Genomic DNA, 14,986 nt, shown 5'->3' on the forward strand with positions numbered 1-14,986 from the left:
TCGTTTCTCCAGCCTTTCCACATGGTCTGAAGGTTGAGAGCGCTGACTGGTGGTTGTTGGTGAAACCTGCCAAACTTCAAAGTCCCGGCCAGGTTCTTCCATCATGGAAAGTTGCTTTACTTCTCTTCAGTTTGCCAGAATGCCGATTAACGGCAATTCTTGTGGAATGCCGGTTAGCGGCCATCCCAGCAAAACCACATTTTTCCTTTGAATAAACAAATTAAGTTAGTCTGCAAGAATCTTCAGCTTACTGAAGGAGGCAGACTTAACCGTAAGAAGAAGAATTAACCGGAGGGGAGTCTAGTGGAGGGAGACAGAGAGACATTTCCAGGGTGGGTGGTGACAGACACCACAGACTTTCTCATAACTCTTTTCAAACTTATTTCTGTAAACTTCCCTTACAGAAATTAATGATAACATATATGAACATATGTGTACTTACAACTGCAGATATATATACATATATTACATATTTACAATGGCCAGAGAGATGGCATTACTGGCCATAGAGGCAGTGCCCGTTGGCGAGGGTCTCCGCCAGCAGGGTTGGTAGGGCCATCCAACGGATGTCTGCCACCACCTGGTCCACATCGCCGACAAAGAGTGGGGTGTTATACCACATGTCGGGATGGGGCTTCAGGTGGGGAGAGTCCGTCTCCAGCAACAATCGGTTGCTGGGCATGGCCCGCATGGCCTCCTGCTGGACTTTCCTGAAGGTCCAGGCCAGGCCAGTAATCCCAAAATAAACATTTGGGAAAGTCCAGCACCAGTCCCGGACGAGGACGATGTGAGCCAGCTGGTGTGGCACCGTGCTGAAGGTGTCCTCAGCTCTACCCAGGAGTTGCATAACAAGCACGTATCTGAGGGTTCCCAGGGAGAGGATCCTCTTAAAGAGGTCCTCTTGGTGCCCACCTGGTTCCTGAGCATTGAAAGGGTGTTGCAAGTGGCGAACAAAGGCATCCCACTGTTTGGCGGTGATCTTCATCGTCTTCTTCGGGTGGATCCCCACCGCCACCTTGTATTTGAGGGCCTGGTGGAAACTGCCCTAAAATCCAACCTCGGCGAACTTCTCCGGGTCGCAGAAGTTCACCACTTCCCTGGCAAGTTGGACCGGCATCCTCGGCGTCCTCCCTGGGGTCAGTGTTTTATCCCGGGGTTTTCGAGGGAACCGATGCGGAGCCGGTCCAGCAAGAAGTGGGCATCGTATGCCCAGAGTGCCGGAGGAGTTGGTGCTCTTTGGGGTGCCGGGGCCCTCCTTTGCCCTGCCACCTCGGCAACCCCAGCATTGCATCCGTTGCACCCATTGCACCCGTTACGTTCGCTGGGCCTCGGATGGGGAGCTGGGCTGTCTTCTCAGCCGGCACCCCCAGCTGCTGCTGCAGCTTTTTGGGGAGCCGGCCAAGAAGAAAGGTCATTGTCCGCCAATGGATCAAGGCGACCAGCATGTTTATGGGGGAGATGGAGGGCACAACTCTTGCCAAGTGTTCCTGGGCAATCATTCCCTCCATTTCCATAGACACATCAGCTGGGATGGCTGATGCGCCAGCCTGCCAAGTGCCATTGACGTAGGCCACCACCCTGCCATTATCACCCCAGAATGATTATGAGTAGGTAAGACATGAAGATATCATAATAAGATGATAACACAATAATGATATTTATACACCAAAGCCATGAAATACATTTCGAGTACAGCACTTTGTTGGCAAAAGATGTATGTTGTGTGTACTTGGAAGGATCAAATTTCGGCATCTCTTGCTAAAAGGGACTGGAACACTCTCTATCATAAGACAGCGCACCCACAAGCTCCTGAAATTTCAGTCTCACAACATCATGGCTAATATAAAAGTCATATCTTCAATAAATCAAATTCCACTGAGGAACTTCTGCTCCTTCTTTTTCTGGGGGGGGGGGGGAACTCTGCCTCCTTCAATCCTGAAGATTCTTCTTTTTTTTTTCTTCTGTAGTGTGTGTGTGGGGGGGGGGGGGGGGGGGCTCTTTGGGGCTTTTTGCCATCAAGCCTGAAAGTTAATTGGTCCCCCACGATGAATGTGTTCATGCTATGACTTGAAACTGTAATAATTGTCGTTTTTAATGTGGAAATAAATGAAATGAAATGAAATGAAATGTGTGTGTGTGTGTTTAAAATTGGCATTTCCACTCTATAGGGATGCCACCCTGTGGTGGTATATTTCTCCTACACATGGGACTGATGGCTTTAAGTCTCCTCTGATAAACTTACCAATGAGGATAAAGTGCCTTGCTAAAGGGTACTACTGCCTGGCTGGGACTATCAGCATAGAAGCCCAAAATCTTATTTGTGTGGTCTTGACCACTCAGCTATGACACTGCAATCATTTTTTCATTTCTCATCAATCTTAGTCTCACAAGAATGTTAGTGTCGTTCCAATGAGGTCAGGAATACGACTGACAAGACAGTGGTTGATTTCTCCTGTGCCTACCACTCACCTGAATCTTTGTACTGCAGAATAAACAGAAGATTCTCAAACTGCATCTCCTTAGTGGCCCAGGCAGCCTGCTCAACATGGGACTTCAACATACGCCAGGTGACCCCAAAGTCTTGGGACAACCACAATTTCATCTGGTCAGTTTTAAGGTTGAGATGGACAGAGTGAAGGGCAGAGATGAGAAAGAGGGAGGTCGGAAAGAAGAAAGAAAGGAGGATGAGAAAGAGAAGATGTGGAGTTAAAAGGATAGGAGGTAGGGAGAAGAAAGACATAAAGATTATAGATGGGGGAGGTGATAAAGGGATTTGACAAGAGAGGTAAAACTGGTCATGTAAAATAGGAATTCAGATTATTGTCATTATCATTATCAGCAGAAGCGAAACTGCCTGTGCAATGGAAACTAGTCACTACATTCCTAGACTGTAATGGACGGTAACTGATCTTGACAAGAATACTTAACTGTTTGTGTATCTTTGTTATTTTCACTCTCTTTAAAGTGCATCTATTGGAACTTCCTTAAAGGAATACACGCAATGCGAATAATGTTCATTTCCATTTTAATACTGATATTATGTTGTCAGCATTAATTGTTATCCTTTTTAGTAGTAGTAGTAGTAGTAGTAGTAGTAGTAGTAGTTGCAGAAGTAGTAATTACTTTTAATAGTAGTAGAATTAGTAGTAGTATCATTATTACTGCCATCATTATCATCATCATCATCTACATTATATTCATAATCATTATATTCTAATCAAACTGCAATGAATTCCCACTGTCTAACCTCATCTCTTGGTGCTCTGACAAAAAGCACATCTGGGTTGGTTGGATGAAAGGCAATTTTGCCCTCAGGATAGAAATCCACGGAAACTTTCTGGAAGGAGCGTGCCCCATCCTTTGAGATGAACAGGTCAGACCGAAACACGTCCATGTCGTACTTGTAGGAGACGAGGATTATCTAATAAAGCCATTAAAATAAAGACATTGTGTAAGGATAATTGATCAATAAAAATCTTGCAAGCATAAAACTGTCAAGGCTCATAGTACTGTTGATATAGAGGATGAGAAATAATAACTTCACAATAGTAAGATTGATTGGCTGATATTCAATCAGACAGTGAAACAAATGAAGAACACAAAGTTTACTTCTAAGTACATTGTATCTCCAAAAATCAATTTCAGGCACAAGGCAATTCCACTACAGTGCACTCCCGTTATAACGAAATGCTCGGGACCGGCAGTTTTCTTTCGTTATAACGAAATTTCGTTATAACCAAACAAATACAATATATAACGAAAACAAGGAACCACGTATATTATGTTTGCTGAATACTCATCATACACTGCAAAGCTATGTGGAAATGTGATGGGATAACTGTATGACAATAATAAACGCAAGTTCCCCTCAGAAACTGTGTGTGACACAAGGAGCAAACACACAGTGGTGTGAAGCGTTCACCCATGCAGAGACGCTGTAAATGCTTGTTCTGCTACGTACAGTATTTTCGAAAGCAATTCGCATTTCGTTATAACGGAGCACATTTCTTTTGTTTTTCTTTGTCTGTGGTGCTCGGAAAAGACTTCGTTATAACGGAAATTTCGCTATAACCGTGTTCGTTATAAGCGAATTTTGTACCATAGACTTTAATGGTGATAATTTTGGGACCAGAAGATTTACTTCGTTATAACGAAATTTCGTTATAACCGTGTTCGTTGTAACGGGAGTGCACTGTATTCAATATTAAAAGCACTGATGAGGCTTGGTGCAACTGACTGAATTATTTTGACTGATCTCAATAAGGCTCTTGGTATTTATGCTGTCAAAGTGATTTCAAATGTTGTATTTATGTCTACAAAGCAGAATATTGCATGATGTGACACGACTCACAAATCAAAATTGAACTGTTCTTCGCAAATTACATTTGCACATTTCCTGTTCTCAGTACATACAACACGTGTACATTACAAATATATTTTCCATGCAGAATGCATCTCTCACACATACATGTATGTAAATACTGACCCAACAGCAAGATCTAAAATTCACTTCATGGAGCACTAGCTATATGAAATGGAAAGCTCTATCCTATCAGAGTATCTCACCCTGCCTGGGTCCAGAGGACTCTTGAAGATCCCATTATTAGCACGTATGATGGCGCCATCGATCCTGGAGTCTACGTTGCTGAACGTCTTGCCATAATCCAAGCTACAAGAGGGTGAACAAGTTTGAATATCAAAATTGAAAGCATCACCTTTCTACTGTATAAAATTCATGGAGTTGCCACCTCAAAATTGTTTTCTGCAAAACAAAAGCTAATACTGTAGATATATGTGTATAATATTTCATGATGTGTAAGTTTTTGGGCTCTACTGAACTGGTGGGAAATAAAAGCATGTACTTTTTGGAGATTTTAGAAGAATGTGTGAAAAATACTCTTATCACTTTATAAATCATTCAAATGATCAAAGTTAAAATAAACTGACCCTGCATGATAAATCAATCATGCAAAAGTTTCCATTTTGCAGATAGACAATTTCGATATGATAACAACATGCACAAGGAACTTATAAAATACAAACCAGCAGTTTCATAGCATTTACAATGGATGTCCATGATAGTGTAAAGTGTACCATCACATCAGAGATAAGTGCCTTTCTGGCAACTCTCACATTCATTGTGAAATTGTTTGAAGTACAATGATCCAACAGCTACACTGCACTCTGCGCGATGAACTGTTTCAAACATACACCCACTGTGGCCTCTAAGCAATCACAATTAACTGAGGCACGTGGTAAGTGCTTTGTGTTGCTTTGTGTTGTTCAATGATATGCAACCATTATTATTATCATTAAGTAGTGTACACTGGCAATGACAGCAGCTATTATTGATCCTTTCCAACGTGTCATGCAGCTCAAAATATTCAAAACAATTTACCACACCTACAATTATCTTCTGATCATCATCACAAAAATTATTAAATGATGACATGGAAAAATATGAAGATCATTAAAATTGTTACAATAATGATTTGATAATTACTAATCTAATGATAACAATGGTACTAATAGCAATCATGACAATGATTACAATCATAGTTCTTCCTATCCTCATCCATAAAGGTCCAGTTTACCTTTGGAAGCAGTGATTTAAAAAAAGTTAAAGATATCACTTTTTGATGCATATGTATGCGTACAACCCTAGGTCAGATCACAAAACACCCTGCCATATAATTTTTTTTGCAATAAAGCCTAAAATGTAAGGAGATATCACCATTTTTCTCATTAAACCACAACTGTGGACGATTTAGTTTGGAAACATTTTTATTACCGTATAAATATTGTTCACATTTTATATAATCAACAATACTTAACATCAGTTATACTTGTTCAAATTTTTACATTGGTTGTTGCTATCCCTAGCTCACATTTTAGAACTATTTTGAAGCACTAATGCTGCATTTTTGTTTCATCTGCAAATGGCAAATTATGCCTTTAATATTATGATTACTATTATTATTATTACTACTACTATTATCATTGATATAATGATGATTATTATTATCAGAACTACACATTCTACTATCATTATCATATCTCTGTAATCGTCACAATCATCAAAACCATCATTTTCAACATGACTGTACATACATTTGTAGTACCAACCTTGTTTGTTACCATAAGGTAACAAACTTGACTATTTTTAATTACTAACTACACCACAACATAGTCCAGTCTTTGCAACCCATCAATCTCAGGTTTCCCACTTGTATTGAGAGCAGCAGACTGAACACAATTGATACTCAAGATTCTAAGATTTCCTCCAAACATTGGAGAAACGCTGTTCCAGACAGCTCATGATCCCTAGATGTGAATTACAAACAAAGCCATCTAATCTTTCATTCTCAGCCAAGAAAATGACTCATGTGAGTTTGCACTACACTGCATACATTCCAGCTATTACATTGTTTACTTATGTAACTTGAAAATTAATCCATGAAGTATCCAGCACATACCATGCATCTTGTCACACCAACAGATTTCTTGCAGTATGTTATTTTTGTGCTTTTACAATAAAATGTGTGTATTTCTTCGGCTTCTGTGCAAGTAACATGTTCACAGATAATCATTAACATGTCCATGAACTTACTTGAGATGCTCACATTAGACATCAATATCAAGTGGTTTAAATCTGCAAGCCACACTGATGAATGCATTATTTACGTAACTACTGTACATTGTATCCAGGGAGAAATATCAATGCACACTGTCTCGATTAAATTATTTCAAACACTACCATTAAAACATTACAGGCTGGCCTGTGATACCTTGAAAAACATCAGATTTTCTCTCAAAATCTCACCAGTCAATTGCCCTTGCACTTCTACTCAAATGTATGATGCATCTGGCAATGCAACATTGCAACAAAATGCAACAAAATATTTAAGTCTATTGCACAAACAGCGAAATATTTAATTTGCCCTTGACCCATGACCAACAACTTTCTGTCCAATTCCAAATAAGTCAATTGCTCAGTCTTACTAAACTAATGTACCTTTTTTTTTAAACAATGCACATAATTTCAACACTTTATAGGTCTACTGTCTTTCAACCCACAAACTTCATCAATCATTGCTCCAAGTCTAAATAACAGCTTTCATACTATAACCATGCAAGCGTACGCAGCCTGACAAAATATTCCATACTCTTTACATTATCAGGAACAGTGGACATCCATACAATCAGACAAATGAAAAGACAGATGACACAAAAATGTGATGCCTCTTGTCCCCTTGGTACAGAGCCATATAAACATACCACTACTTTGAAATAAAGACTGAAAAAAATGGTATCAGGAAAAAGTGACAAGAAAATCTGTATTAATTCAATTCAATTCAATTCAATTCATTTTTATTCGTCCAATAAAAAAAAAAAAACATTACAGGAAACTCATCGCGGGATTTTCACATATAATATAAATGACAATGCATAACAAATACAGTATATATACATAGAGAAAGAACAACACGGAATAGTACTTGACAGATAGATAAATAACCGGACATCTATGCAAAAGTTAAACTGAAAAGAACAATCGTATAAAATCAATTTAATGTTACAAACAAAGCTCTGTATCTTACTTTCAAGCTATTTTGGGAGGTTGCAGAATGATTTTATAGTATGAATCTAAACATGCACTCTTTCCTGTTTTGGCTTTGATCAAATGAGACTAGAGATCACAACAGTAATAAAACCAATGAAATCGCATCATCACAAGGAAGTAAAAGTGAATTCAAAATGTAGGGAGAGTTAACATCACTGGTGAGAACATCAAGTCATGTGTACTGGTGTACATTACATAGCATGACGCTGGTGTAATGGGTATATTACAGCTTGAAGTTTCAGTTCGTGCTTTCTACACACACTTACATGTACACACAAACACATTTATAAACAAACACACACACATACACAGTATACTCTGCTATATAAATCACGACTCAAATCACTGACACTGTTCAAGCTGATTTGTCCTCATATTTCCTTCTGTGACAACAGATGCCCTATGATACTTCAACTAAATATGGCTAAAAAAAATATAGATTACTGGTAACACCCAAAAGCAGTGCACAGTGTTTGCACAACACATACATTATATTTACGTTTTATTTCCGCTAGATAATTCAGAAACTGAAAGAAGATACATACTTGTAAGATACAAAACATTAAACAAGTAGCACATACATGGTTATGTACACATACTATAATACAGTGCAGTTTACTTTAGATTTTTTTCTTCTCTTATTTCCTTCCCTTGTGGTTTATGAGAGTGAATTCAGAAATGAAAGAGGAGTTTGCCGATACAAAATCTACATGATTACCGGTAATCAGTTCTCAGTGTATGGAAGTAAACACTTATTGGTCAAACATCCACTGTGGCACTGGGACATGTGTGTACAGCAGTCATGTATTTCACCACAATACCCTATGTGAAGGAAATGGGTGATAATGCTTCAGAGTGCTAGCACACTGCACTGATATGCTGTGTACACAATGTCACTGTAATTTTTCACACATCAACCCGTTTAACACTCACTAACCAGCAGGCACTCATTTATTATACATTCTCTTGGTACCCTCTTCTTACAGCTTCACTCTAGAGGGAAAAAATATATGTCCACGTAAGGTACAATTACTATTTTGCAAAATGGCTGTCATCTGTGTAAAGCACAAACTCTTGGGACAATGTTCATATGCAGAGGAAATACCTAATTAACACACCTTTCCACTAGATAATCGGGCGCATAGGAAAAATGTGAAAATCCACATGACAAATTCTTTGCTATATAGCCTACTTTTATGCATAATTTTACTCTTTATCATTTGCTTACTTGTCAACATACAGCACTAGACAATATGTCACCCTTTGAAGGTGTAGCATACAATCAATTTAATTAGTAGATTCACAACATAGCACAACTTCGAGCAATGGGGGGGGGGGGGGGGGTCATTTATTGCAGGCAAATCCATATTGTGTGACCAAAACATCTGTTGACTGTGTTTGAACTATGTCTCGTGTGTTCTTGATTCAAGTGAAAGTTCCTCAATTAGCTAAATTTCTCTGATCTTAAATACAGGGTACACACAGGTATGGATATGTGGGACTAAGAATTCTATGTACTGAATAGTCCACTAACACTTTGTATTTTCCTTTTTGCCAATAAGAGGACCAACAAAATCCTTACGTCTTCTTGTTTCCAGCTCTCTACATAATTATCAGTACCGTACTGTTACTTTCAGACACCCCAAGTTAATATGCCTACGATGTAGGGATATACATATGACATATTACTATGAAACCATTCAAACACAACTTCACGCACCGTAGTGTTCGATGAGAAGCTCCCTTGTGCAAGCGGAACTTTGCGCAGGCTTTGCGCATTGTGGTTTTACATTGCGTTGGATTCATTAGTAGTTCCCAAAAAAGCCGTGCCTACTTACATAATGACAAATGGATATGACAGCATTCAGACACAATCGCATAAATATACGGTGTATATTTGAACAAATGCATAAACAATCATTTCAAAATATGACCTATATTCATATGATGTATCAACTTACTGCATTTCATATCAATATAGAGCCATTCAGACATATAAAAACAGCCAATACCATACAATGTATCAATACAAGAGCTCTCTAGTCTGAAAGGGGGTATGATGTCTACCTGTAGTAACAGGAATTACTCCAATTCAATATCCTGACACAGGAAGTAATAAACCTAAATCACTTCTCTAGAGACTAAGGAAGTCAATACTGCCATGCAAACTGACAAGGATGCACCTCCACATTCAAGTCGACTTCAGTAATCAAATGTTTTACTTGAATCAGACATTAAATAATGAATGTTAAAAGATTTCAAGCTGTCAAATGTTATCGTGGAACACTGATATCAATGTGAACCTAAATATATGCAGATTAATCATCAGCAACCTCTGTTTACATTATTTTCCGAAACATGGATTTTTTTTTTTTGATAGTCTTGAAAGGGTAAACTCAAGATGGTTTTGAAAGGGTAACTAAAGATGGTTTTAAAAGGGTAAACTGAAGATGGTTATAAACGGGTAAATTCAAAAGTGGCATGATACCCGTCAAGATTGAAAATAGAGTCTCATCACAGACAGATAAAACAAAAACACAGAAGCATGTAATCATACGTACCTCAGCCACAGGTGTGATGGCGCTGGTAGAAAGCCAAGCTCTAATGTTGTCAAGGCAAGGAGCTCCTGAAGAAAACAAGAGTACAGAGAGAAGATGGACAAACCTGGACAAGAATGAAACCACTCTTACTTGACTAAGCCCTACAGAATCTTTTGAATATTTGTCATCCACAGACAATTCTGTTTCGAAGTGAACAATGCGACTGGAAATGTCAAACAGATATTCCTCAGACATGTTTGGTATTAAATAATAGTTTAATGAAAATCAAGGCAAATAAAAATAATGATGTTCAAATAGCACAGATACACATGTAGTGTTTGGGTTTTTTTTTTAAGTATGGGTAGTTAACCACCTTATTTGAATTTCAAATCACCATTGAGCATATATAAGACATTATGAAAAGCGTGTCCTCAGTGTAATGATGAAGAAAGTATGCTGCAAATAGTGTTTCACCTAAATGCAATGTACATGTATATAACTGCCCTACTAATAAGTTTGCTAACTGCTCACATTCAATGTACATGCACCAAAAACTATAAAGTGCACAGCTTTATAAGATAACACATAAACAGGATTTTTTATTTTTCTGAAGAAATGGTTTAAAAACTGTGAAATACCAGATAAACTGTTGATCTCTTTGCTTACCTTACTATCCTGTCCTGTCCATATCAATGCCAGGTTGAAGTTACTATCATTGAGGTGGAACTGCAAGGGGAAAAAAAAAAAGAATTGACCGGAATATCGAAATTACATCATACAAGTACCTATAACATAATGCCACACAAGTCTTTTATCATTGAGGGTATCAGAGTCACATTATACAAGTAATGTTTTTACGTCCGATTAGACAAGACAGGCAAAGACATTGTTGCCTTTGGAAATGAATATGTCACCTACTTGAAAAAAACTTAGCATGTAATAAAAATATAGCATCAAAATAGGAGTTCTTTCCTATCTAACCTTAAAAGGGTACATAAAGATGGTCATTATATAATACATTTTGTTGAGGAGGACCCTTACATTTCTCATAATATCCAAGCATATCAGTTCAATATATTTAGAGCTTACATAAGATGTAAAGAGGGTGGAATAAGTCAGGTCATTTGGTTTCAAAAGAAATAACAAATCATTGATTTTCCACTAACTTTTGAATATCTACACTGTCAATATATGATTTGAATCTTCCTCAGAATGATACCAGCTCAGTCAAAAAAAAAAAGAAAAAAAAAGATATATACATGTATATATATATATATATATATATATACATGTATATGTATATACATATATATATATACTATACTCGTGAGAAATCAGAAGTGGGTTTAACTCTAGAAACATACACAACTAAACTTCCTTATCAGCCTTTTTGACATAATGTCAAGTTTCACTTTCACATGGCAGGTAAAGTGAGTATTGGTCCAAATGACATTGGTCTTCTACACAAGCACTCATACTTATAACCCATTTGTATGGCCTTCTTGTCAAGTTTATCCAGAAATCTTTTCCTTAATGTTCACTGTTTATTAATTTACCAGATTTGGAATGTGTCTCTCCATACCCTAACCCCCCCCCCCCACACACATACACACACGACCAAAGATTCAATGATTTCGATGTACCAACCATCATCATTAACAGTCTATTTGAAGGACTGCATAATATAAACAATAACAGAAACTGGCCCACTGGCCCACTGTTGCTCACATCCAGCTATAAGCGCTGCATACAGATGCAGGGATGATCTTGGCACAGTGTGGCTTTGTGGATGATTTTACTTTGCTACTAAAATACAAACTATTCCTCTCAGCCCTATTTTTAAACAAATATGTAACACATCTGGTCACTGGCATTCAGCATTACCCATCAGCTGCTGTGTAGTGCACATCATGTGATAATTTAACATAGAATTTTTAATATACACACACAAATAAAGTCAGCCTCTGTCATCAAAATGGATAGGTGAATATACCAGTCTTCCAAACACCGACATTACTATCAGGTAAATGGAGATGTTATTGTTTTGTTGGGAATTACTCAGTTTGACTGAGGTTGTTTGTTTGTTCTCTCATCTAACACTAACAGAGTTAAGACATCACCAACCTAAATGAAGCTTGATGTATAAATCAAGGCAGAATTTAGCATAATAAGCTCATGATTTCTGTGGAATAAGTTACATTTGCCATGGGAGTAAGTTTAAATATTGCGTGTGCCAATAAAGAACATCTGGTCCTACTCCTAGTGTTTACTGCAGATGCAGCAAGACTGAAATGCCGAGTGAAGCATTAGATTAGACTACCAAAAAACCAAGAGTACTTTACTCCAACAACAAATGGCAGGTGATGATGCGGTGCAAACCTTCAGATGTGAATGATGCCACATTTAAAAACATAACAATCCTGTCATTTGATAGATCCAGGGATAGTCCTTTATCAAAAAATTCATAAGGACCTGGGATTTAAAAAACAACAACAACAACAGTTGATCAGAAAAGTAGTGGACCCTATTCAAAAACATAACATTCTACCAGACTACAGTAATTTACTGACACTTGGTGGTGTTGCTGCAGATCCAGAAATACTAAACTAGGTTCATTTAGGCCTATTTAACCAAGATCTGCAGCAAATTCCACCAAGTTCGCGAGAGGTGGCACATGGATAAGCTTCAAACTATCAATATGCTCCTGTTAGTAGGTCACCTTATTGTTATGAATTCTGCCGATTTGATCACCAGTAACCCCGCAATTTCCATCATATATAGCGGCACGAGCATTTCTCCGTCTAGGCGTGAACTGTCCAGAGGCGGAAGCTTGCGAGTCCACGTCCCCACGGCTCCGGGGAAGAAGCTGTTCGCCAACACCTACGTCCACGTCAGCTGCTTTGTGACCGTAAGCAGTTCGAGTGTAAGGGAGACTGCTATGTGATGTTTTCTGATGATATGACAAGTCTTGGCTGAAGTAAACGACATCATTATCGACTTTCGGTGTCAAGGTGTACAGCGATCCAATTCGAAAATTTATAGTGACAAGAAAAAGGGATATAAACACGTATGAATTCATGGTAGTAGTTCTCCGATCATTATCAACAAATCTTCAGTCAGTCGTTACGTGGTACGCTACGTACGTACGTGCATCATCATCACGAGAACACAGCTTGCTTCTACTATTAGCTACGTAAGTACGTAATGATCTGATTTGAGGAGTTACGCACGCGTACGCACACACACCGCTCTTCTACGCTGTTTATGTGACTTTTAGTCTGGGTGCCAAAGGCTGAACCTTGTTTTGCCGTCCACCCAATGTTTTTTGATGGTTTTACCCTATTTGTGGGGTGCTGAATCCGAATCTGCATGATGCAACTCTTGCATCCTTGAGGGTTTTGAGATATTCAAGATGGCCGCCAAAATGGCCGCCCAAACCGGAAATTCCCATGTATTTCCTTCTAAATGGTGAGAAATTGAAAACAATTGATGGTTCTAAGCTATTTCGAGGGTGCTGAACCCGAATCTAGCTGATGCGACTCTTGCATCCTTGAGGATATTGAGACATTCAAGATGGCCGCCAAAATGGCAGCCAAATTACCCGGAAATTCCTATGTATTTCCTTCTAAATGGTGAGAAGTTCAAAACAATTTATGGTTCTAAGCTATTTCGAGGATGCCGAATCTGAATCTTGCTGACGCGACTCTTCCATCATTGAGGATTTTGAGATATTCAAGATGGCCGCCAAAATGGCCGCCAAAATGGCCGCCCAAATCGGAAATTCCTATGTACCTCCTTCTTAGTGCTGAGTAATTGAAAACAATTGATAGTTCGAAGCTATTTCGACAGTGCTGAATCCGAATCAGGATGATGCGACTCTTGCATCCTTGAGGATATTGAGATATTCAAGATGGCCGCCAAAATGGTAGCCAAATTACCCGAAAATTCCTATGTATTTCCATTTCCTTCTAAATGGTGAGAAGTTCAAAACAATTTATGGTTCTAAGCTATTTCGAGGATGCTGAATCTGAATCTTGCTGATGCGACTCTTGCATCATTGAGGATTTTGAGATATTCAAGATGGCTGCCAAAGTGGCCGCCAATATGGCCGCCAAAACCGGAAATTCCCCTGTATTTCCTTCTAAATGGTGAGAAATTGAAAAACTATCGATGGTTTTACCCTAGTTTGAGGGTGCTGAGTCAGAATCTTGATAAAACTCTTGTATCCTTAAGGGTTTTGAGATAATAAAGATGGCCACCAAAATGACCGCCAAAAATGGAAACTCACATGTAGAGTAGAGACCCCCTTTTTCCTTCTAAATGGTGTAAAATTGAAAACAAACTGATGGTTTTACCCTATTTTGAGTTTGCTGAATTTCAAGCTGCAGGATCCAGCTCTTGCATCCTTAATGGTTTTGAGATGATAAAGATGGCCGCCAAAATGGCCCCAAATGGCCGTCAAAAACGGAAATTCCCATTTAGGCCCCCTAATTCGGTCTAAATGGTGTAAAATTGAAAACAATTGGTGGTTTTACCCTATTTTGAAGGTGTTGAATCCGAACCTGGTTGATGCAACTCTTGTGTTTTGGGGGGTTTTGAGAATTCCAAGATGACCGCCAAAATAACTGTCAATATTGAAATTTTTGAGACCCTATTCAGCACCCTCGACATTTTGTTGTTGCCATTTTTGCGTTCCTTAGGGTTTTGAGATTTCCAAGATGACCGCCAAATTAATTGGCAGAAATTGAAATTCCAATGTTAATATATTTTTTTTCTAAATGGTAAAAATTTGAAAATGAATTGATGGTCTCACCCCATTTCG

The 14,986-nt window shown here is 38.5% G+C and overlaps 1 protein-coding gene across 1 annotated transcript in view; it reads right to left on the minus strand.

Annotated features, from left to right (window-relative positions):
* Nucleotides 1–13,264, minus strand: part of LOC140246081 (sortilin-like) — a 30,888-nt gene extending 17,624 nt beyond the window's left edge. Inside the window, exons 1-6 of the mRNA XM_072325527.1 lie at nt 12,884–13,264; nt 10,831–10,890; nt 10,186–10,250; nt 4,567–4,669; nt 3,248–3,421; nt 2,470–2,602 (exon numbers count right to left, since the gene is read on the minus strand). Of these exons, the coding sequence (XP_072181628.1) occupies nt 2,470–2,602; nt 3,248–3,421; nt 4,567–4,669; nt 10,186–10,250; nt 10,831–10,890; nt 12,884–13,243 (895 nt within the window). The 5' untranslated portion in view covers nt 13,244–13,264. The remainder of the gene's footprint in view (nt 1–2,469; nt 2,603–3,247; nt 3,422–4,566; nt 4,670–10,185; nt 10,251–10,830; nt 10,891–12,883) is intronic.
* Between the last annotated feature and the right edge of the window lie 1,722 nt (nt 13,265–14,986).

This window comes from Diadema setosum, chromosome 2 (assembly GCF_964275005.1).
Source record: "Diadema setosum chromosome 2, eeDiaSeto1, whole genome shotgun sequence".
Taxonomy (NCBI): domain Eukaryota; kingdom Metazoa; phylum Echinodermata; class Echinoidea; order Diadematoida; family Diadematidae; genus Diadema; species Diadema setosum.